At 37.0% G+C, this 23969-nt stretch overlaps 10 protein-coding genes across 10 annotated transcripts; 5 read left to right on the top strand and 5 right to left on the bottom strand.

Annotated features, from left to right (window-relative positions):
- Window positions 1-223: 223 nt before the first annotated feature.
- Window positions 224-568, bottom strand: MATALPHA1 (transcriptional co-activator mating type protein alpha; the record flags this gene model as incomplete). Its single annotated transcript, XM_033909091.1, has 2 exons — window positions 224-422; window positions 513-568. 2 exons carry the CDS (start codon window positions 566-568, stop codon window positions 224-226), a joined length of 255 nt encoding a protein of 84 aa, XP_033764982.1.
- Window positions 569-669: 101 nt separating this feature from the next.
- MATALPHA2 (homeodomain mating type protein alpha2) lies at window positions 670-1302 on the top strand (the record flags this gene model as incomplete). Its single annotated transcript, XM_033909090.1, has 1 exon — window positions 670-1302. One exon carries the CDS (start codon window positions 670-672, stop codon window positions 1300-1302), a length of 633 nt encoding a protein of 210 aa, XP_033764981.1.
- Window positions 1303-1404: 102 nt separating this feature from the next.
- Window positions 1405-3231, top strand: BUD5 (Ras family guanine nucleotide exchange factor BUD5; the record flags this gene model as incomplete). The annotated part of the gene is made up of 1 exon (XM_033909089.1): window positions 1405-3231. The coding sequence occupies one exon, from the start codon at window positions 1405-1407 to the stop codon at window positions 3229-3231; it is 1827 nt and encodes a 608-aa protein (XP_033764980.1).
- A 427-nt stretch (window positions 3232-3658) lies between these two features.
- On the top strand, window positions 3659-6430 carry PHO87 (SPX domain-containing inorganic phosphate transporter; the record flags this gene model as incomplete). The annotated part of the gene is made up of 1 exon (XM_033909088.1): window positions 3659-6430. One exon carries the CDS (start codon window positions 3659-3661, stop codon window positions 6428-6430), a length of 2772 nt encoding a protein of 923 aa, XP_033764979.1.
- Window positions 6431-6544: 114 nt separating this feature from the next.
- Window positions 6545-7543, bottom strand: RBK1 (putative ribokinase; the record flags this gene model as incomplete). Its single annotated transcript, XM_033909087.1, has 1 exon — window positions 6545-7543. One exon carries the CDS (start codon window positions 7541-7543, stop codon window positions 6545-6547), a length of 999 nt encoding a protein of 332 aa, XP_033764978.1.
- A 278-nt stretch (window positions 7544-7821) lies between these two features.
- RRP43 (exosome non-catalytic core subunit RRP43) lies at window positions 7822-9003 on the top strand (the record flags this gene model as incomplete). Its single annotated transcript, XM_033909086.1, has 1 exon — window positions 7822-9003. The coding sequence occupies one exon, from the start codon at window positions 7822-7824 to the stop codon at window positions 9001-9003; it is 1182 nt and encodes a 393-aa protein (XP_033764977.1).
- A 192-nt stretch (window positions 9004-9195) lies between these two features.
- On the bottom strand, window positions 9196-10239 carry ELO2 (fatty acid elongase ELO2; the record flags this gene model as incomplete). Its single annotated transcript, XM_033909085.1, has 1 exon — window positions 9196-10239. The coding sequence occupies one exon, from the start codon at window positions 10237-10239 to the stop codon at window positions 9196-9198; it is 1044 nt and encodes a 347-aa protein (XP_033764976.1).
- Window positions 10240-10644: 405 nt separating this feature from the next.
- Window positions 10645-14325, bottom strand: SNT1 (Snt1p; the record flags this gene model as incomplete). The annotated part of the gene is made up of 1 exon (XM_033909084.1): window positions 10645-14325. The coding sequence occupies one exon, from the start codon at window positions 14323-14325 to the stop codon at window positions 10645-10647; it is 3681 nt and encodes a 1226-aa protein (XP_033764975.1).
- Window positions 14326-14795: 470 nt separating this feature from the next.
- On the bottom strand, window positions 14796-21302 carry BPH1 (Bph1p; the record flags this gene model as incomplete). The annotated part of the gene is made up of 1 exon (XM_033909083.1): window positions 14796-21302. The coding sequence occupies one exon, from the start codon at window positions 21300-21302 to the stop codon at window positions 14796-14798; it is 6507 nt and encodes a 2168-aa protein (XP_033764974.1).
- Window positions 21303-22618: 1316 nt separating this feature from the next.
- Window positions 22619-23330, top strand: RPS14A (40S ribosomal protein uS11; the record flags this gene model as incomplete). The annotated part of the gene is made up of 2 exons (XM_033909082.1): window positions 22619-22625; window positions 22924-23330. The coding sequence occupies 2 exons, from the start codon at window positions 22619-22621 to the stop codon at window positions 23328-23330; spliced, it is 414 nt and encodes a 137-aa protein (XP_033764973.1).
- Between the last annotated feature and the right edge of the window lie 639 nt (window positions 23331-23969).

The following is a 23969-nucleotide window of genomic DNA, read 5'->3' as shown; positions in this document are numbered from 1 at the left end:
CGAAGTAGTCCCATATTCCGTGCTGCATTTTGTCCGCGTGCCATTCTTCAGCGAGCAAAGAAGACAAGATATTTTGCTTGACACCGAGCCAAACTGAGAGTAATAGGCTCTGAATGCCATGAATGAGTTTAAATATTTCTTTGAAGATTTTATGGATGTCTTATTGAACTGTTGAGACGAGTAGTTTGGTTTCCAGATGCTATTTTATGTATTTGGATCTTTTTTAAAATCGAGACGAAGGTACAGGAATTTGAATATCCTTCTTGAGTGGTCGAATAACATTGAAGCAGCTTGGCTTCACATGATTAATTATAGGTTTGTCTTTCAGCTTTTTTGAAACTGCTGTGTTTCTATATGATTTGGAGGTTTTATTCTTGATTCTGAAAGCAGGTTTAGAAGTGAACATCTTGAAATGATACAGTCTATTAAGTTATTATAAATGGTTGATACAGTTCATAAAAGTGAAGGTTAGAAGAAATATCAAAGAGTTTAAGTTGTTTCATATGATGTACTTTTCTACATTGGAAGCAATAAATTGCATCCCAAACAAAACCCAAACATCATCCATGTTTTGAAACATAAAATGTTGCAACTTAAAAATATATATAAAGGAGAGATTAGAATCAGCTTGTGAGTAGTTAACAAAAGAAGGGAGATAAGCACTACAAAATGAATAAGATACCCATTAAAGACCTTTTAAATCCACAAATCACAGATGAGTTTAAATCGAGTATACTAGACATAAATAAAAAGCTCTTTTCTATTTGCTGTAATTTACCTAAGTTACCAGAGAGTGTAACAACAGAAGAAGAAGTTGAATTAAGGGATATATTAGGATTCTTATCTAGGGCCAACAAAAACCGTAAGATTAGTGATGAGGAGAAGAAGTTGTTGCAAACAACATCTCAACTCACTACTACCATTACTGTATTACTCAAAGAAATGCGCAGCATAGAAAACGATAGAAGTAATTATCAACTTACACAGAAAAATAAATCGGCGGATGGGTTGGTATTTAATGTGGTAACTCAAGATATGATAAACAAAAGTACTAAACCTTACAGAGGACACCGGTTTACAAAAGAAAATGTCCGAATACTAGAAAGTTGGTTTGCAAAGAACATCGAGAACCCATATCTAGATACCAAGGGCCTAGAGAATCTAATGAAGAATACCAGTTTATCTCGCATTCAAATCAAAAACTGGGTTTCGAATAGAAGAAGAAAAGAAAAAACAATAACAATCGCTCCAGAATTAGCGGACCTCTTGAGCGGTGAGCCTCTGGCAAAGAAGAAAGAATGAGCCCGAAAAACAAATATGTATATATCTGTGTAGAATATATATATATATATATATTTCGCAAAAATACATAAACAATCAACCCTCTCCTCAGACACTACTAAGATGTTTGTACTGATAGATAATGTCCTCGCCTACCTTCTTGAACAAGACGATCTATTTGTAACCGCACGCTTCGCTATCCAGGGCCAAATCGTCTCAAGAAGAGTTAACAAAATACATATTTCCAACATCACTGATGTCCTCCTACAACAGTTCATAAGTCACACACAGCCTTATAATGACAATATCATCCCAAAAAAAACTCTCGACAGCATGAGAACCGCCGTACGGCAGTTGCTGGAAGCAACTGCCTGTGTCTCTAGAGAATGCCCCCTCGTGAAAAGAAGCCAGGACATAAAAAGAGCAAGAAAACGTCTACTCAGTGACTGGTATAGGCTCGGCGCTGACGCAAATATGGATGCCGTATTGCTAGTAGTTAACTCCGCCTGGAGGTTTCTGGCGGTCTGGCGACCCTTTGTAAACTCAATTCAACACGCAACTCAAGAATTGTATCAAAAAATCGCCCATTACCTTCTTTATGGCAATGTCGATATACAAAGGGTCACAGCACTAATACAGCTCGTAATGGGAGAGGACCATTTACTTTTTAGTATGGATGAAGTCCTACAAGAGGTCATCAGAATACACCTCTATTTGGATAAGATGCTCCCGCACGACACACACAAAAAATGGCAAAAGCCATCCCCCTTTGACTCCGCAAACTTACTACTTAACTTCAGAGACTGGACAACTGACAAGGCTCTCCTCCAAGAGTTGCTACTCTCCTATCCCACAAATAATCACAAACACAAAAATCTCTCCGTCCCTCGTCTAATTCAAATTTGGTTAGAGTCCTACTGGCAAGAAAGTGAGGACACGTTAAACAATATCCTTCATTTCTGGTACTGCCACTTGGCTACGAATTATGAATACCAGGACCTTTTTGCAGACGTCGTTCAACTGTTTATAAACAAAAAAAGTACTAGACAATTAAAGGTGCATAACATCGGTTTAACTGATCAAGTAAAGGAAGAAACCAACCCCCCCATAGACTACACAAATTTATTTGTTGAATACAAGATAGATAAAACGAATGCAAACGACGAATTATGTCGTGCAACCGACCTCGATGATTTGATCTTTCAATGGAAACAAGGCAAACCGCTAGAAGTAGACGCCTTCGCTCTTAACGTATCTCCATGGTCACTTGCAAAGACATTGACCCTCTTAGAATCTTCTCTTTACTTGAATATTGAAACAATAGAGTTTACAAGATATTTCAGACACAATGATACAACAATTGACTCTGTGTTTACGCTTTCAAACCAGTTATCATCCTACGTTCTTGAGACAACTTTGCAGCACACACACACCATTTCCTACTGGTTACAAGTCGCATTGTCTTGTCTATACTTGCGGAACTTAAACTCACTTGCTTCAATCATCACATCGTTGCAAAATCATTCGATAGAAAGACTCTCTCTTCCGGTGGATCCTAAATCAGATCACCTTTTTCAGCGCCTGAAAGTCGTTGTACATCCCAACAACAACTATAACGTTTATAGAAGCACAATTAAACATATTTCCCACAGTCAACTACCTTGTGTGCCGTTTACATCGCTACTTATCAGAGACATTACATTCATAAGAGACGGAAACGATACATTCGCTAAAGACGGAAATCACGTAAACATGCAGAAATTCAACCAAATTACAAAGATAATAGCTTTTGCACAATATTTACAACAAAAACAGTATGACGATATACACTGTTCAAATACTATTGCTAGGAGCCTATTAGGTGCCATGATAAAAGTGCATAGTTTATATAAAGACAACAAAGACAGGGCCTATCAAGTCAGTATAGCCAAAGTTCCAAGACTTACATAAAGATGGAGCAGTGGGAGAGAAAGATAAAAATAATTATTCTTTTTCTCCCGCCCTCATAAGTAATTGATATTCACATTTAGTAATAAAAATTAAGAGTACCTGCATAATTACAGAATGGAAGATATTTTGATCAGAATCAGATGTAATTTTAGACATGTATTAAAATGTACTTAATCAACTACCTAAAGGGATATATGAATGTACACTGAAAGCCTTCCCAATAGCTTAACTTTACGCTAGGACCTCTTCCTTATTTCCTTTATCATTTTTTACATCTAATTAATTGATGGTTCCGCACGTGGGACAAGTAATCCGATGCATTGAAAAATTATCAACAGAAAACAGTGTTTCACACCAAAAAAGCAGTCATCTCTCAGATAAAGGTGCAGCAAAACCACGGCATAGGCGGCTATTATTCTGCCTCGAAATGAGATTCTCACACTTTCTCAAATACAACGCTGTCCCTGAATGGCAGAATCATTACCTAGATTATAACGAATTGAAAAATCTGATCTACACATTGCAGACAGATGAATTGAAGCAAGAAACGCCAAGTAAAGATTTGAATGATGACGCTGACTCTCAGACACCCCGTCCAATTGACGATATTGAAAGTAACGTAGCTACAGGAGAGCCATCTTCATCCAAAAGAAGATTTACACACAAGCTCAAGCGTAAACTCTTTGGTTCTAAAACATCATCAGGTAATAAAAAGGGGGAAGAAGACGAAAAGGCCATAGACGGCAGCAATATCAATGAGGAAACAATTGAGCTAGACGAGTTATCTCCTCAGGGGAAAACCACCTCTTTTAATAAGAATTTTATAAGTAAAAAATTCTTTGAGTCACGCAGTTCCTCTGTGAGCAGCGAAGGAAAGACGCTGTTCAGTTCTTACGATACATTCGTAACCAACCTGAGCGACGAGAAATTAAAAGTGGATGATTTCTACAAAAGAATGGAAGCTAAATTCTACGAAAGATTTGACCATCTCATAAATGATTTGGAGAAAGAAGGCATTGTCACAAGATTGAATGAGGCTTTTGACCCTGAAATCCAAGCATTGCCTCCTTTAAGAGAAATTGTTTCTGGAACATCAGAAATGCAGTCATCCAATAACCCATTTGAAATGCACTCTTCCAACATCGACAGTGAATTAAGAAACAGGTTTGATTATAGTGAAGAGGAAATGGATGAGGATGATGACGTCGATGTGTTTGCAGACACTACTGACAATACCGCGCTCTTGAATTATTCACAATTTAACATCAAATCTCAGAAAAAGTCTTTGTTAAAACAAACAATAATAAATCTTTACATAGATCTTTGCCAGTTGAAATCCTTTATCGAATTGAACAGAATGGGCTTCAGTAAAATTACCAAGAAGTCCGATAAAGTCTTACATATGAATACTAGGCAAGAACTAATAGAAAGTGAAGAATTCTTCAAAGACACATACATCTTCCAGCATGACACTTTAAGCACTTTAAACAACAAAATTGCACAACTTATTGAATTTTATGCTGTTTTGATGGGTCAGCCTGGGAATGTGGATTCGTGCAAGCAGGAGCTAAAATCGTACCTGCATGATCACATCGTGTGGGAAAGAAGCAACACATGGAAGGACATGTTGGGCCTCTCTTCACAAAATAACGATATAATAACTATTGAAGATGAAGCTGAGAAACTTATGCAAGAAAAACTTCAAATTGAATATTTCAGATATCCATTGCCCAAACCAATTAATTTGAAATTTACTACAATTGAAAATTTAGCGGTTCCTAAGCTATTTTTTGGTAAAAGAGCAATGAAAATAGGCTTTATTATCATCATTACAGGTGTTTTGTTGGGTGTTAAAACCTTTAATGACCCCGTAGAACACCGCTGTATGGCATTGGTAGAATGCTGTGCTTTCTTGTGGGCTAGTGAAGCTATCCCATTACACATCACAGGTTTATTGGTTCCCCTTCTAACTGTCCTTTTCAGAGTACTAAAAGATGATGATGGTAAGGTAATGGGAGCGGCAGCAGCTTCCTCGGAAATTTTAGGTACAATGTGGTCATCAACAATTATGATTTTATTAGCAGGTTTTACATTGGGTGAAGCGTTGTCGCAATACAATGTTGCGAAAGTTTTGGCATCCTGGTTATTAGCCCTTGCAGGAACCAAACCGAGAAATGTTCTCTTAATGGCAATGAGTGTCGTATTCTTTCTTTCAATGTGGATTTCCAACGTTGCCTCTCCCGTGTTAACGTACTCTTTATTAACACCCTTACTAGACCCATTAGACTACACTTCACCATTTGCTAAGGCGTTAGTCATGGGTGTGGCACTTTCTGCAGATATTGGTGGTATGGCCTCACCGATTTCTTCACCACAAAATATCATCTCCATGCAGTACTTAAAACCTTATGGTATCGGTTGGGGACAATTTTTTGCTGTTGCCCTGCCTACAGGTATTCTATCGATGCTATGTGCCTGGGCCTTAATGATACTCACCTTCAAAATAGGGAAGACTAAACTGGAAAAATTCAAACCAATAAGAACGAGATTTACCATAAAGCAATATTTTATTATTATTGTAACTATTGCTACCATTCTTCTATGGTGTGTAGAGTCACAAATAGAAAGTGCCTTTGGATCATCTGGTGAAATTGCAGTTATACCTATAGTCTTGTTCTTTGGTACGGGTCTTCTATCTACAAAAGATTTCAACACATTCCCTTGGTCAATTGTCGTTCTTGCTATGGGTGGTATTGCCCTTGGTAAGGCAGTTTCATCATCAGGTTTATTAGTAACTATTGCAAGAGCTTTGCAGAAGAAAATTCAGAATGATGGTGTTTTCGCTATCTTATGTATTTTCGGTATTTTAATGTTGGTTGTGGGTACTTTTGTCTCGCATACAGTGTCAGCAATCATCATTATTCCCTTAGTGCAGGAAGTCGGAGACAAATTATCTGACCCAAAGGCAGCCCCAATTCTTGTGTTTGGTTGCGCCTTGTTAGCGTCATGCGGTATGGGGTTGGCCTCGTCCGGATTTCCCAATGTTACTGCTATTTCTATGACAGATAAAAAGGGTAATAGATGGTTAACTGTGGGTGCTTTTATTTCCAGAGGTGTTCCCGCTTCGTTGTTAGCGTTTGTTTGTGTGATTACTCTCGGTTATGGTATCAGTTCTTCCGTTTTGAAAGGTAGCACCTAAGTTGTCCTCATGTAATTACACTTTTTATTACTGCATTCTATGTACCTTTTCGATTTTATGTATATGACAAAAATCAACATTTTATAAACTAAAAATAAAAAATTTATCACAGATTTACACACGTTGAACGTCTTTATATACTGGCATACTTTCGGCAGCACCTTTTTTTTGAATGGTCAATGAACTTGCTAATGTGGAGAACTTTATAGCGGTGGACAAGCTCTCTCCTTGATATAATTGAGTAACCAAACCACCCAGGAAAGTGTCCCCTGCTCCCGTAGTATCGACAACAGATATATCTTCAATAGCTGGAAGGAATTGTGCTTCAGGGCATTCATGCGAACAATATAGCACCCCCCTAGAACCCAAAGTCATAACGACAATGCTTCTTTTCTTTTGGTTGATAAACGTATTACGTAAAAGTTCACAAATTTTGCGATATTCTCCTACAAAGTCGTCTTTTATCCGTTCCCTTATTTCTTCAACAACTTTATCGTCGAATATACTTTCCACGATTTGTAGCCCCTCAATTTCATTAACAACTAAAACATCTATCAACTGCCAATTTTCCTTGGCCATGGCCTTGAAAGGTGAAGGATTATATACGATTTGAAAGTTTGGCCTGTTCTCATGTATCCATTGAATTATGGAAATAGGGTCTGGAATTTCGTGCTGAAAAACAACATACTCTTCTTCTTCCTTGTCTTCAGGGAAGATTTCACACAACTGCTTGGAGTCATAAACAGTCTTGCTGTTAGCACCCTCCACAATTAATATCCTATTTTGGCCACCAGCTTTCTCTTCAATAAGTATGGTAGCGGTACCCGTACTGATACCTTCACAAGTACCGACATGTGTGGTATCGACGCCGCAATCGGACAAAGTACCCTTCAGTTGCTTACCAAACGTATCATCTCCAACATTACCAGTCATCCGAACACTATATCTGCTACTGGGCATCTTTAACTTACCAATGGCTGCAGCTTGGTTTAATCCCTTCCCACCAGCGTGTGTTTCGAAGTGATTGGCCCTGAAAGTTTCTCCAGCATTAGGTAATCTATCTGTAAATGTGTCCAAATCATAGTTCAAAGAACCTATCACTGTAATACCCATCTCTGAAGTATGCTGCAGGTATTCCAAGATACTACACACAAACGGCTTATTGGCTATTGTTATTCTATTTTCGTTTTATTATTGCTAGTCATCTTCGGATATAAGCCCTTCTATTTCCGTTTGCCTTGGCGAGAGTGCAAAATCACAATCAACGAGAGTATAAGATTTTTCTTTCTTTTTTTCATAATATAGTATATTAATAATAGTGAACAACTTAGACGATGAGTATTGTCCTAGAATAAGTTTATCAGGATTTTCACAGACATCTATCTTTGAAAATGGCTGCAAGTACTACGCTAGAAACTATTGAGATTCACCCAATTACTTTTCCGCCTGATGTTCTTGCGAGAATATCTCCAGAACTGTCTTTACAAAGACACTTATCCCTAGGAATCAGGCCATGTCTAAGAAAATATGAAGAATTCAGAGACATAACTATAGAAAACAACACTTTATCACGCTATTCAGACACAGATAATGTAGATGCTAAAAACAACATTTTAGGCTCGAATGTCCTAAAAAGTGGGAAAACTATAGTTATAACTTCTATTACTGGTGGAATAATAGAAGAAAATAACGCTTCAATCAAAGATTTGGATGATTTCGGTGAGGAAGAATTATTCGAAGTGACTAAAGAGGAGGACATAATTGCAAATTATGCTTCTGTCTATCCGGTGGTGGAAGTCGAAAGAGGTAGAGTGGGTGCTTGTACCGATGAAGAAATGACTATATCACAAAAACTATACGACTCCATATTGCATTCTAGGATATTGCCCAAAAAGGCCTTGAAAGTAAAGGCAGGTATTCGTAGTGTGAACGAAGATGGTACCTTTTCTGTTTTGTATCCCGATGAACCAGAAGATCATGCATTAAATGAAACAAACCTAAAAATGAAAAGAAAGTGGTCATACGTTCTGTATGCAAAAATTGTAGTCTTAAGTCGTACTGGTCCAGTATTCGATTTATGTTGGAATTCCCTAATTTACGCTTTACAGAACGTAAATTTGCCTAGAGCATTTATAGATGAGCGTGCATCCGACTTGAGAATGACTATAAGAACAAGGGGAAGAAGTGCCACTATAAGAGAAACATACGAAATTATTTGTGACCAAACTAAATCACTACCGCTAATGATAAACTCAGAGAATATTGCATTTGCTTCAAACTATGGGATAATAGAGTTAGACCCCGAATGTCAACTACAAAACTCTGACAACACTGAAGAAGAAGTCGACATTGATATGGATAAATTGAACCCTGTGCTAATAGCAGACCTGGACACTGAAGCAGAAGAAACAAGTGTTCGCAGTACGATCTCCGTCATCGCTTCTCCCGCAGGAAACTATAAGCAATTAACATTAGTGGGGGCAGGTGCCAAAATAACGCCAGAAATAATAAAAAGATCACTTTTGTTATCCAAGGTAAGAGCGGACGATTTATCAACAAGACTAAACAAATAAAACATTCGGATAACATTAATCAGCGACTGTCGAAAGGAAACGGAAAACTTTTTTTTTCAACGATAATATGTATATGTAATATATAACAAAACCATCTTGTCTTTTACAATACAATAATAGTAATAATAGGTTCACTAAGAAAAGAAGAATATACGGAAACCGAGCACCTAAATTTTTTTCAGGATTGTACACTTACCTTTTTCTTCTGTGTTGAGGTTTTGGCGATGGAGATGGAGTAGGAACGTTTTTCAAGTCAACGTTAACGTACTCATTGACTTTTGCGGCAACACCACCGTGAGCACGCTTTACCACTCTACTGGTTTTGGTGCCTTTACGCTTATAAACGTTAATGTAGAATGAGATGAATAGTACCAAATATGAAGAAATAATAGCGCAACCGGCAAAAGTGGCTGTCGTTGAACCCACACAGTCACCACAATGTGGCAAAATTGGGAAATATAAGTGAACTGCTTTTTGGTAGACAGCAAAATAAATGAAACCGATATCCAAAACAAATTGAATAATTTGAAATCTGGTAACCCATTCTTTCCACCAGACCCTAATGCCTCTGGCGGCTAGGAAATAATACCAATACATAACCACATGGACACCAAGGTTCAATGAAATAGGGACCCAAGAAATAGAGGTGGTGCCCATCAATTGGGTGTAACATAATAAGGCAGTAGCGCCATGGTGATAAGTATGCAAAAATGTCAATTTTTTATGTTTTAGCACCAAGAAAAAGGTGTCTATAAATTCAATAAACTTGACAATGTAATTCATGTAATATAATGTAACAAGCGGTTGAGTCCAAGCGCCAATATTACAGATAGCGAAGTATAACCCGTGCTGAACAATAATTGGCACTAACTGTTCAATCATAAGCAATAATAGCGTCAATGAAAGGGAAGTTAAAAACAAATTGTGCAATTGAAAAAGGCCATTCAATTTCAATGGCTTCGACTTACTTAACAAAAATCTGCCACCAAAAATAATAACATAATAAGCAGCGATGGTGTATAGTACAGGGGGCAACGTACTTAATGGTAATTCACCTACAACGAATTGAAATTCGCTTGGAACAAATCTACCGTTAGTTACATGAGTGACGATATCATCGAAATGTTCCCACAACGAAATATTGAAAAATGGTCGCTCTAAAGTTGGTAAATAGTCATGAAGTTGGGGATAACGCTCAAACAACGGAGCAGCATATTGAGTAACGAGTGAATTCATGGCTTCAAAATGAAGATACTTAGTTCAACCTTTTCACTTTGTACAAATTTACTTGTGGATAATACTGAAATGAAAAATATTTTCCAATTTTTCATTGACTTTTTCGCGATGTTTATTTCTCTGTGGGTTTTGCGATTTTCAGCAATGGCCGCACGCCAAGGAATGTGAATACGTACAAAAGTAAAATGTCACATATTTACACGACACTTAAATAAAGTCGTTTGAAATCAAAAAAACTGTATAATACAGGAAAGATACGAAATTACAATTATGATTAAAAAACTCCTCCTTTTATATATAATATAGATATTACCACCATATAACGTAACGTGTGCTCTAAGGTTTCATCAACCATAGCATGGAGAAAAAGTGAAGTACAGATATTGCCTCGTCTCAGCTGTCTGTTCAATTATTATTTTCCTTTTTAGACAAAAAACCATTCATCGCATCAGGCGCGGATGCTACTGCGGCCAAAGCTGCCAGTGGATCATTGGAAAAGTTGAACTTTGGAGGCGCACGACTTACTGGAGTAGTGTGCGGAGCCGGTAAAGGGAAAGTAGGAGCGCCTTGAGAAATAGTATGGTTAAATGGTGGCAATGGCCTGCCATCTGGGTTTGATTGCCCATTCCCATTCACAGGGTTTAGTAGTGCAGAAATAGAACTCGATCTCGGCGTAGTAATGTTCGGTTTTATCTCTTGTACAACAATATTGTTCAAGTTAGGACTTTCTTCAACCTGCCCTTCGTGCCTAGAAACGCTTTGGAGAGAAGTCTTCATGTCTCGATCAGAGTTATTCAATAGGTTACTAATTGTCGCCATTTTACGGTTAATTTCAATAGCATGCCTTTCGTTACTAAAATTTTGATTATTCGTTACTGACGAAGCTGCGTCGGCCAATGTATCAATATGGTCTAGGGGTCTGTTACGCAAATCTGTCATTGTTGGTTCAGATATCTCTGAGCGAGGGAATTGAATGGATGGTAGCCTTGGCGGTGGTAAAGTGGTTAAAGGAGCGCTAACTTTAGAAAAACTGTCACGATGAAAATCAGGCCCAAATGGCCTTATAGAGCCATCGATAGATGATATAGATGTATTAGGTCCATGAGTCGGCTGTCCAACAAAATAGCCTAAAGCCGGTCTTTGTTGGGGAGGAATGCTACTATAGGCATTGATGTTTGGGCGTTCTGGTTGTATCAAAATTTGAGACTGTTGTACCGATTCCGAACTGGTTCCATCTCGCTTTGAGTCAGTTTCATCAACTAGTACCTTCCACCCGTTGCGAGCCGCATTTCTTTGATAGTAATTCCTTACCATTGTAGTCGACTTGGTGCCCAGTTTTTCTGATATTAGAGACCATTGAGAACCAAACTCCTTCAATAATTCTGGGAAGAGTTGTGATTCACGAACACTCCAATAACTTGTCTTATGTTCTGGCACGGATTTGTGTTTCTTTCTCTGTAGCGCATTCTCTAAGCTGAAATCAAGTTCCCTGGTGTCCTCTGGATAATAACCATCTTGCGGACTTCCTTTTGGAGCCGTTATTAAGATATTATCGTTGCCTTTCATTACATTGGATTTACTGTCCTTTTCTTCAATATCATCGTGCACTCTTTTCAAGTCATTTACTCTCTCAGCACATTCCAGTCCACCTGTAACCTCTTCGCCCTCCTTTTGAACCAGATTTTCGACTTTTTCCGACGTATCTAGTGGATTATCTTTCAGTTCAGAGACTTGAACTAGAACGGGCTGAACCGTTTCCTCGGCATTGTTCTCACTATTTTCTTCCTTATCTACTGTGCTCATTGACTCTTCTTTACCTTCATTGACTTCAGTTTCCTCGTCGTTACTTCTTTCCTTCCTTTTACGGCGCTTGGCAGCGGCTGACATTTTTCTCTTCTTGTTTTTATCGATAAGAAGTTGTTTGTAATTCACAGTTTTTTTTGTTCTATAATAATGTAGCACACACTCTTCAGGAGTTCGTAAACCGCCCATGTAATGAGAAATTTTACCAAATTTTTTGGGATGAATCAAATAACCTTCCAAAAATAAAGAATGTTCATGGTCAGTAAAGCTGTCAAAAGCATCCTTTAATATTCTAGACGCCCAAAGCTTTTTGTCTGTAACTAAGTTATTTACATCGCAGAACTTGTAAGAATATTTGTGGACTGGGTCTAAGATTAGCGGTGGGATTGTTGCAGCAGCTTGATAATGCTTATAATTCGGATCGATTTGTAGCAGTACATTTTCCATTTCCGCATCATCAACGAAATCAGCCCTGTTTCTGCGACGGGATGAGGAAGACGAGGATGGATGGCGTAGGCTTTTTTCCTTTTCTGTTTCGATACCTTCCTCGCGTCTTTTCTGCTCCATTAATTCGTGCTCCTTACGTTTATTTTCAATTTCTTCCTTCCTTAAGTTTTCACTCAGTTTAGTTAAAATTTCGCATTCTTTTTCATACCTCTTTTGAAGATCGAAATAATCATGTTTCAATTTTATTTTTTTCAAATATTCTTCCTTTTTTATCTTTGATATAATTTTGGTTAGAATGAGTCCAGTAGCTTGCTGATGTATAAGTTTGTTTTGCACGTAAAAAGGATACTCTGAGAAATTTTTAATTGCCTTTTTCAGTAGATATTTCTGTTTACTTATTATTTCATTCCTCTTCTGGTTTTTGAGTTCCCATAATCTCGTTTCTGCTTTTGGTAATGGGAAGATACACCCTTCGGCTTTTTCGAGAGGTTCTTCGTAACTTTTATTACCATAGTCTACCGTCAATCTTGTTACATCCGTTTTCAGGGCTTTCGGATCGTATATTCTTTCATAATCTCTAATTTCCGGACTTTCTTCTCTCTCAATAAGGTTTGCCTGTTCCTTTTGTTCTTCTTTGGCAACTTCGACTGTATCGGCAACTGATATGGCTGTTGTCCAAATTTGGTTCTGTTTTCCGTCCCTTTTAATTTTATTTACTTTCCTAGCGCGAACTTCTAGTTCATCATGTTCCTTTCTTTTTACTGGAATAGGATGTTCCTTCACTATCTCACGCCCACTTTTATGTACATCTTTTTTTTCCAAAACATTTTCTTCGTCAACCTTGATACTATCGGATTCTAAAGGTACATTTGGTTTAGAATCTGATCTTTTTGGTAGATATTTGTCATCATGGTACGGCGTGACTTTTGTTTGATCTTTGCTGAGTGTTTCAACTTTAACTGGAGACTCTGGTTTGTTCCATTTATTCGCGTCGTGAAATTTATTAGCATAAAGGGAAGGTGATGACTGCGAATGAGGTGATTTTAAAAAATTAGTACTATTTGCTTTCCAAAAAGGTTCTCTTTGATGAATCGGGTTAATATTGCTGGTGGTAGTCATATTACCGATATGATTATCAAACGGTGGTCTAGAAGGCGTTCCAATAGATCTCCATTTGTTGCTCCTAGAGTAGTAAGAATGAGGGCTGTTACCATTAACCGATGAAGCATTACTTGATTCGACGTTTTTCGTTACATCAGGACTATAATCATCCATTGATCGAGGTCTCCGAGAATTCCCATTGGCAACATAAAAGGGTGCAACATTTGATATTGCCGACGGAAAGTGCGTAACATTTGAAGAACTGGTAGATTGAGGGTTATATCTGCTCATAGTTTTTCGAGAGTAGCGTGATTTTCCAATATCCGTATTGTTGTGTGTTATGGTGTTTGTATTCATGCTTTCCGGAGTTGAACTAGTGGCCGAAGAGGGTCTTTCAACATCTGGGTTATAACGGCTTCCAATTTTCCTTGTTGAAGAATAGGATGATGACAAAGGCCTACTAACTGAGCCCGGATCATATCGAGATGGCCTAGGTGCCTCGATGCCAAATGTGGTTCCAGATATCGCTGTAGGAAGAGGTGCAGGAGCAGTACCGGAAATGATCGACGCATTTGTTGAAGTATCCGCAGTAGGAGAAGATACAAATCCATTATTGCTTGATTTTGGAAAACTATTTTTTGAATAAACACCAGAAGGATGCCTTCGGTTAGGATTATTGGAATAATGGTACCTTTTCTTATCTGCGAGCCTTCGCGTAGGTGGCGGATACCCCATGTTGTCCGTATTTCTTAGGTTTTGTCTTTGGTTACTGTTCTATACACAAGTTAGTACGCGAATTATTAAGCAGACCCTTTCGAAACAATTGAGTGGTTGTGTATTTTGCTTGTTAAGGATTCGACCAATATAAGGGCTTCTTTCCCACCGCCTGTCTTAAACAATGAGTAAATTTGAAAGTGGTGCACAAAGTCAAAAGTAATCTGGATATTCTGATCTCTATTAAATCTGCGGTTCTGTTATGATTTTTTACATAATTCAATGAAGAATTAATCGTTTGTTTTTTTTCTTTACCCTTTTGCCGTTTTCCATAGGCGAAATGGAGAAGAAACACTGGAAAAAATACCCGGCGTTGGTAATGATATTGGATACGTATGCAATTACAATACTGATATTGAAAATCAACCTCAAAATAAAAGTATAAACTACAAATTTGAATTTTTAAAAAAAAAAGCTTTACGATGTCGTGCCTAGTACCAAATAGCTAATCTGCCATCCAGAGTCCCCGCAATCACCTCTATTTCATCAGGTTCTGTCGAATCCTTGTGTCTTTTCTGAGACAGGTATGTTTTCCCCTGTGCCTTGATGCTAGTTATAGCTTTCCCCCTCTCCGTAGAGAGCTGCTTCAGTAGCTTTATCGCCCATTCATTATAAGAAGTCAAGAAGAGTTCGTAAATATCTATTGTTCCATCGTCAAACCCCACCAGTAGTATTTCCATCTCTTTCCAATAGATATGTTTTCTGTATTCTGCCTCTAACTTGGTGAAGTCAAAAAATTCAATTGAACTTACAATTTTAGCTGGCCCGAATTCCTTTGATGTATATTTTTGTCCATTCAAATTGAAAATCAAAATGGCGTTGGTTTTGGTCAAGACCATTATGCTCCCGGTGTGTTGAGATATTGCGACCTTGTGCGCATTATTTGTTATTTGCCTCACTAGCTCGAAATTAATCATGTCCCAGACATATACTGAACCGTTGATATCTAAGGTTAAAAGCGTGTTGTAGTCGTGATAACAGCGCATTTCCTTTAGTTCGCATAAGTGCCCAAACATTGTTTTCTTGTTTTCCAGGTTACCTGAAGCAGAATGCTTATCTTTACGATACTTCCAAACTTTTATCAGCCCATTTTTATCACCGGTTATGAATTCGCCCAATTTCCAATATGCAAACGATGTAATTTGAGTCATATGCGTCTTTTTAAAAATATCTAGTCCAATTTTTAACCAACTTTTATGCACAATTCTCAAAGATACTAAAGTTTCTTCCGTTCTGAAAAGCAAGTTTGGAAAAGCGAAGCCCCTCCAGTATAGCGAATCGAAGTAACTAGGATCATGGATAACATAATCAACGGACGTGTTCTTCTCATTCAAGTTAAAGATTGCCTTTTCGAATATTGGTTTCATTGGAATCTTACGCCATACTTCTGTTGTTAGTTGCCGAATATTACAGGCTGCCTTTTCCGGATGAGGTTCCTGGAATATTTGTAAAGGCGTTTGACCAAAGTTGTGGATGATACCTGTGATAGCTCTCCGCTCATTTTCATCGCCAATGTTATCTAGATTTACAGCGCCGGGGTAACTCAATCTGTTGAATACGTTAACAGACTCCACAGCAATTTCACCCTTTTGTTTATAACCAAATATCAAATCAATCCATTCATGCAAATGTGCAGATACATATGGACTTTCCAAAGCTTCTCTATTCTTTTGAATAAAAACCTTTGCATCCCCATTTGCCCAGGGCGGAAGTACAACATCATCAACTTTTTTACCGCTTTGATCTGTACCAAAATCATAATTGTTAACATTGGTTAAGAATTCAGGTAGAAAAAAGAATTCAGGTGTCAATTCCCTTACATCCGTTGTATTTTCAGAAGACGCAGAACTCCACGCCCTTTCAAGTGAACTAAATAAACGATCTGCGGGGCCAAAACTTCCGCCTTGCAATAATAAAAAGGATTCGACAAAAGGCTTCAGCCTTATTAGATAGGAAGATACTATCATCGCTGAGGAATAATGCGTGCCATAATGAAATGGTGCGGAACCAGCATTTTCCAAGGAAGCCAAAGCTTCATAACGCTCTATAAACTGTAGTTTTCTTTTCTCAGTTTGGGCGCCCATAGGTTTCGATAGGTCTCGGTAAGTTTTAGGATTTTTTAAATCGAGCACGTCACTTTCGTAATCTGCAATGACCCATGGGAACACCGGATATTGGGTCAAATCGTTAAATGACCTTCCCGCTAGGGTGTTGATACTCAACAGATAATAGAAATTAGAAATTTCTCCCTTAACCCATTTTTTGCTAAGCTCAAACCCATCTATCAAGCTGTTGTTTGCTGAGAAGACACTAGTAAATTTAGAAGCAATGCTTGCCCTTCCCATGCCATTCTTTGTCACTATACTATTTCCTCTGTTGTTTATTTCTTGTAAAACACTTGAAAAAATTGGATCTGATGGAAGATGCTTAGGAATCTTATTCAGTACTCGTAAAACGTCATCCCTGACCCTTTTGTTGTAAAAACTGAAAAACGCACTAACTCTCTCTTTGAACAATAATTCGATGGCGACATCACGAAGTAAGAAGGGCCGTTTAGTAACGAAAGTGAGATCGAGAAGTTTCCAAACGAAGACTTCATGTTTTAGGAAGGTCGATAACTTTTTAACGTCAGGACCGTTAATCAAACTGACCGTCATATCCCGTAATTCTTGCGATACTTCTGATAGTTTTAGGATTTTTTTATCATCTGAACTAAAATAGTAATCACTTACAAAGTAAAGGTAATTATTGCCACGAATTAAAATCCCCTCCTTAATTTCCAATCCAATAATCAAGCTGCAGTTCCAAATAGTTGCAATAGAATCGTTATCTTTTAAAAGTCTAAGAATTTTTCTATTTTCATTCAAATCGCCAGCCGGCTCCGACTCAAGAGTCTCTATATGTTCAATAAATTCGTAGGATAAAATGCTTCCACTTTCTCTCCTTTGTCTATTACCACTTGCTATGGTTTCCTGGTTAGTATCTTCCTCGTTAAGGAGTGGTTCATTTTTTGGTTCCCAAGCAGGCAAAAGCCTCCTTTTCATCCCATCAAAATCTTCTGCAAAATCCAATGACCACTTGCAGGACAAATTATGGTTTGACTGTATCTCCAGTGTATGTTTCAGATGAAAGATTAAAAGATTCATATTATTTCGATAAAATACAGCGTTCTCTTCTCTATCCGTTTTGAGGTTGTAAATGTATCTTGATATAGACTTTTTGATTTTAAAATCTAAGGATGTGTTGTCTTTTCTAAATAAAATAAGGCATTTTTTATTGTTTTGGGTCATGAATTCGAATCTCGCACTTTTCCATTCATAAACTTGATTATTGACCTGTCTAATGCTTAATGCTGAAAAGTTATTACTCTTAAATAAGTTATTGGTGATAGTGTTCTTGAATCGTACCTGTTGTGTATTGTTGAAGAAAAAGCTGCATTGTTCCGTGATGAAATTCATTGCTTCAGGATTACTGCATGACAGGATATAACTTAAACCGTCAAGTACTTCACTTTTGTTTATTGCGTCAAAGAAATTTGCTACCTCTTTCAGTTTTCTTTCCCTGTTTTTGATGATCACTTTTATACAATTGAAGACTACTTTGTTGTATCCACAGTCGCGTAGTCTGTTGGCCAAAAACATCAGCAATAACCCGATAGTCTCATTATCACATGCCCCATGTGCAAATAAGATTTCCTGGTGCAGCATCAGTGATTCAGAAAATATCTCGTAATCTTGTTTCTCCCAAATTGTTTTCTTTGTAGTATTGAAATATAGTAAGTTCAATATGCAAAGTTTGAAGTCCTGTAATAGTTGCGACTTAGAAACGTTCTTGAAATGGTAGAATGATGATTTATCAATCTGAATGACACAATGCAAAAGACACACATAACTTGAGAAATAAAACTCTCTAGGCATCACTATTTGTGATGTATTGGGTCGAAATTTTCGAAGAAGATAAAGGAGATTTGACATCATGTATGGATATTTCAACATCATTGAGTTCAATTTATTATCGCTACCTACTAGGTCATTAAGTATTTCGGGTAAGAGAGTTATCATAAATGAGACCTGTAAATAACTGGAATTATTTATTACAGTTTTTGGATGAACCAGTTTGTATTCTGTAATGTGACAAAAAAATGTGCTCATATAGACCTCGAAATCATAAGCGGCGTATTTAGTAAGAGCGTACAATATGTTACTTTTAATCAGCCTTGAAATCATTTTGGAAGAGCTTTTGAACTTTGAGATGTCTTCTGATTCGCTTAAAGCTATCAAGAGATCTAATAATGAAACGATCACATAACTATTTCTAGGATCAAATACAGATGCGTTAATTGGAATAGTGCTCAGCGATTCCAGGTCTTCGATGAATCTTGATATATGGTTGTTCAGGTCCGACAGAGAAGAAGAATCACTAGAATTGGAGTTAATAACATGCCACTCTATGAAGCTGACAGCCAAATAAACGATTTCCTTTACAGTTATCTTATTGTTTGGAACTCCTCTAATCATGTTGTTTTCAGTACCTGAAAATATTTCGTTAGCTGTGGTATAATTACCCATTGAATATATGAGAAGCAAAGAAATTATCTCCTCTCGATAGCTTTTTCCCACCTTACAAAGCATAGTCAATATGAGTTTCAAACCATCATTTTTGTAAAATTGTTTAAAGAGCGGTTTATTGATCAAAACTATTTTGAATAAGATATTCAAGCACGTAATGGGGTTTGATTCATTATTTTCCACTAGTTGGTCCATATTCATTAGCATCAGCTTGAGTGGTATGATTTCTGAAAGTACCCTTGCATTTTCGTCGTTACCTTGATCTAAGTAAAACGAAAAAAGCTGGTCTATCGCTTGCAGTATAATTTCTGTAGAATGTACATCTTTTTTTTTAATAAAGTAATATGAAAGATGTAAAAACCACTGCAGATGTCGTTTATCAGTATTGTATTTCAATAAAGTAACCAATACGGAAATTAAATCATTCGATAGCTCACCAAACTTACTGTTCGGATTTTCTTTCTTTATAACCGCTTGATAGCTCAAACATAATTTTTCTAAAATATTCATATCATTGAACTTGTTGGAATTAAACTTGGAATAAATAGAAGCTTCCATCAAGCTTGAAATCTGAAAGAAAAGAAATCTAATAATTTCCAATCCGCCTGACGCGAGAGCACTTTGATCCTCGTTCATATACCATAAATCTAAATTAAGCACAATGTTTTCATAAGCATCTGTATCCAGAATTATGGATTTAGAAATATCGTTGAAATCCCACCCACAAAATTCTAAGAATAGATTGAAAAATTGGATACTCAGAGGCTGAGATAAATCTTGGGTTATTTTTTGTTTTAATGTATAAGCAAACAAAGGAAAGCCAAAATCTTTTTTAAACCAACTAAGAATATCAATATTTCGTAAAAGATTCATTAAATGCGATACATGGTGAAAAAGATCATCCATACTATCGCATTCTGCCATGTTTAAAAACGCAAGCCGAATGGAATCAATAGACACAAATTTTGAAATCAAGTTTGAGCTCTGATAGAGGTAGCATTTGCCCACTTCTGGGATATCTTTTGAGTTTATGTTTTCCTCAAATCTTATTGTGAAATTAGACAATTTCGTGAAATCTTGAAGAATGTCATTTGGGTTAACATCAATAATGATGTTCTCCATTTCAAGAAGTTCAATCTCACTGATGTATTTTGCGGAAGATATCCCTGTTGGTGGCCTGTTCATTAAATGAGCCTTAGCGATCAAAAAGTCTTGGCAATTCGATAAAACATCTATACTTTCTTTTTTTTTACTAAATGTATATTGGTAATATGTGCCAATGGCCTGAAGCACATTTATCGCAAATTCTGTTAGTAATCCATCCCATAAATAAAATCTATAGAGTTTAATTGAACAAATCATGGATCCCAGTTCACAAGTGTTTAATTGGCATACGGAGTTTTCAAACAACGTGAGCTGATTGATCATACTGCCGTCAACATATAGAGTTATTTGATTATTATGATCAATTATAACTGCAATAAAGTACAAGTTGCCTACTTCAAATTCAAAGTTTTCAAATAAGCCGATTATGTAATTGTCATTTGAGACACAAAACTGACCTTCCTTAATTTCCAAATAAATATGTCGCTCTATAGTCATTATCCTATTTGATGTAACGGAATTGAATTCAATGTAGAAAAGAAACGAGTGATTAATTTTCGATGACTTTTGTATCTGAAAAAGCTTATATGAGTTTTCAAATTGCAAGTAATTTTGTGAACGAGGGTCTGATACTTGTAGCGTTAATGAATTTAAAATATCGTTACAGAATTTTGAATTCTTGTGAAGATATAAGTTTTCCAACTCTAAAGGTGAGCAGTCTACAGAAAGCATTGAAGTATACCACTCTATAAGGTTTCTCTGTAGTAGTATGGATTTCCAGGTGTCGTTTTTATTTGACAGTATTTCGAAAAGTAGAATTCTCACTTTTCCTAATTCCCCCAAGGTCTGTTTATTAATCAAGGAAATGTTGGATAAAGTCAGAATAATTTGAACAACCACCGCGAAACTAACTGAATCGGTTAATGCCTCCAATAACTGTATCCATCGCGTCGGTTCCGCTATGTTAAAATTTCTGCCATTACTGCACAAATAAAAGCTTTTCGAAAGTGAAAGGCAAGTATAATTATTGAGTTCGCATAAATCGTCTTCAACTGTGCTTTTTGTACTATTATTACTAGTACTTTCCCGTACTGGACAACCCTGTATTATCTTGGTTAATTCATGTTGTAGGTAGTTTTCTACATTTGGTTCAATCTCTTGATCAATTGGTTGTAATACGAGTATATCCTCTAAGATTGTGGTAGCTTTTTTCACATCATCTTGGAGCCTTAAGACTTTCGAAGCAGCGCTAATAATTGAATTCATATCCCTAACGTTTTTTATTTTTGGCAGAAAGGAGAAACAACCAATTGGCTTGCAGTTGTGCTGCTACAGTCGTTGTATGAATATTTTAGATAATTTACTTGAATTAGGAGAATCACGGTAATCACATCAACGAGATCCTGTTGTCCTGGAAAGGGGTTCGATGCGGTAAGGACAAAGATTCCAACTTTTAAGACTTCTTATTTTCCCATTACCCGGATTGTAAAGTTACTGCACTACCCGCTTCCAGGAGCACTAAACGATAGCGAGGGACAGCTTGAAATGCCAATACATTTTAAGACCGTTAACTTGCTCTTGACTCTCCTTTATTGTCTAGTCTTTATTGCTTCTTTTCTCTGGGGGGACATCGCCTCATCATTTGGTTGAAGCAGGGCGGAAATAACCGCCGAAGTCAAACTGGATGTCAAGTTTTCTTCTTGTTTATGGCCAGATAGAAACCAAAAATATCCATGACACTTTGTTCGGTATACCATAAACTAAGTTGAAAAGTGGACTCTTCTGGACCTTTGCTTGAGCATTATGTTTCCTTTGAGCCCATGTTACCTGTTAGTGTTGCTTAATTATATAAAAAAAAGTATTGATGTCCGGGTAACGTTATCAGGGCATTTTTTACCTGTTTTTTCCTTTATAAGAGAGTTCCTCTAACATTGATACCTCATTGTCACCTTTGATCTTTAGTCTGTGAGTTTAGTAAAAGAAAACTAATAAAATAATTTACATTCCAAGGACCGGTATTATTGTAGGGGATTTGTGACTTTCAAGGCAACGTCCTCTCTACAACCGGGTTCGAGAATAAATACAAATGGCTCTTTTTGTTATTCGAAAGCTTACAAGTTGTAGTATATTCGTATACTCACTTATTACTTTCAAATACTTCACACGGGCCTGACATCTTTCCATTCCTAATTCCTACCCACTGATAAACGTTCTTACTTGCCCTTTTTATGTATCCTCTCTCCTCATCAAGAAATGTGATACTGGGACTGTTTTGCCACATATGAGTGTGGTGCACGGTAGTTATAAACATCTGTACATTTTTACTATTCTTTTTTTTTGCGATTTTTTTCTCTCTTCACCATTGGCACTACCAATATCCCTACGCCCCGCGGTCCTTTGGCAAATTCTTCTGTTTGCGGAAGACTGTCCTGGCCTCTTGGCTTATTCCATATGCTGCAGGGTTTCCTCAGGTAGATAGTTGAAAAGAATTGGTTATTAATCGTTATATTTCACTATAAGCACTTTCTATTTAGCATTGAATTTTTAAACTCAAGAAGACTAAGAAACCACAAGAACCCGCCATGTCTAGTATGTTTAGTCACATTGTGAATATTCCCGAGGATCGGTATTTTCCATTGACTGTTGTTGGATGTCTCTGATGATGTGCGAGTGCATCGAAAACTCTGAAAACATGAACACAACTGAACGAAATTATTGCCCCCAAAGTAATTCGTATCAATTAGTTGAGTTTGTCTTATCAATGGCAGTACATCACGTCAACTTTTTCTCAATGGAATTGCAGAATTATTATGAAAAAAAGAAACCTTTGGATACTAACAGAATTACTTTTCGATGTCGTCCGATATCGATTACTATTTTCATGTAGACGTTGTTCAAGCTCGTGACAATTCCCAAGTTTTTGGTGTTGCTAGAATCTACGCTTCTTTCAACGATACTTTCGTTCACGTTACCGATTTATCTGGTAAGGAAACCATCGCCAGAGTTACTGGTGGTATGAAGGTTAAAGCAGACAGAGATGAATCTTCCCCATATGCTGCTATGTTGGCTGCCCAAGATGTTGCCGCTAAGTGTAAGGAAGTTGGTATCACTGCCGTTCACGTTAAGATCAGAGCTACCGGTGGTACTAGAACCAAGACTCCAGGTCCAGGTGGCCAAGCCGCTTTGAGAGCTTTGGCCAGATCTGGTTTGAGAATTGGCCGTATCGAAGATGTTACCCCAGTTCCATCCGACTCCACTAGAAAGAAGGGTGGTAGAAGAGGTAGAAGATTATGAGTTATGCATGTACTTGTACTTGTACTTGTATTGCCGAATTATTTTTTACAATTAAAAAATGTGTACATATAATTATATAGCGCCCATAATCAAATCAGCCCATACGTTAATTTAGTAATAAACAAAAAAACCCTTATAATTTTTAGTTAAACTCAAGGTCTCCATTTAGGTAACGTTGCTAACGGAGGGAGTAAAATTCACAAGAAATATAATTACCAAGACTTACAAAATCGATTCAGAGATTTAAAACTGTCGAAAACACTATAATCATAAAGTTTAAATGCTTTCAGATACTATCTAGCATAAATTGTGTTCAAAAAAAATCATCATTTAAAAATTTTGTTAACAAGAATACTTGGTAGAACCGGCTACGTTTTAAAATATGCAAAAAAAAGAAAAATGACGTTCTCGTCATTCTCATCTTTCATGCCAACGTGTACTTCCGTCTCGTTTATTCCATTAATCAACTTATCAGAAATCTGAAGCAAGCTTTTCCAGTTTTATTGTATATATATATATATATATATATATATTTTTTTTTTTTTTTTGAAGGAGGCGCGCATAAAAGAATCAGGCATTTCTTTTTAACATTGTTTAGGGCTGAGTGGGGTGGAAAGAGTAAAGCGAATCCCATTCGTG

Source organism: Saccharomyces paradoxus, chromosome III, assembly GCF_002079055.1.
Source record: "Saccharomyces paradoxus chromosome III, complete sequence".
NCBI classification, from domain to species: domain Eukaryota; kingdom Fungi; phylum Ascomycota; class Saccharomycetes; order Saccharomycetales; family Saccharomycetaceae; genus Saccharomyces; species Saccharomyces paradoxus.
The sequence above is the reverse complement of the archived record's forward strand: the minus strand, read 5'-3'. Positions and strand labels throughout refer to the sequence as shown.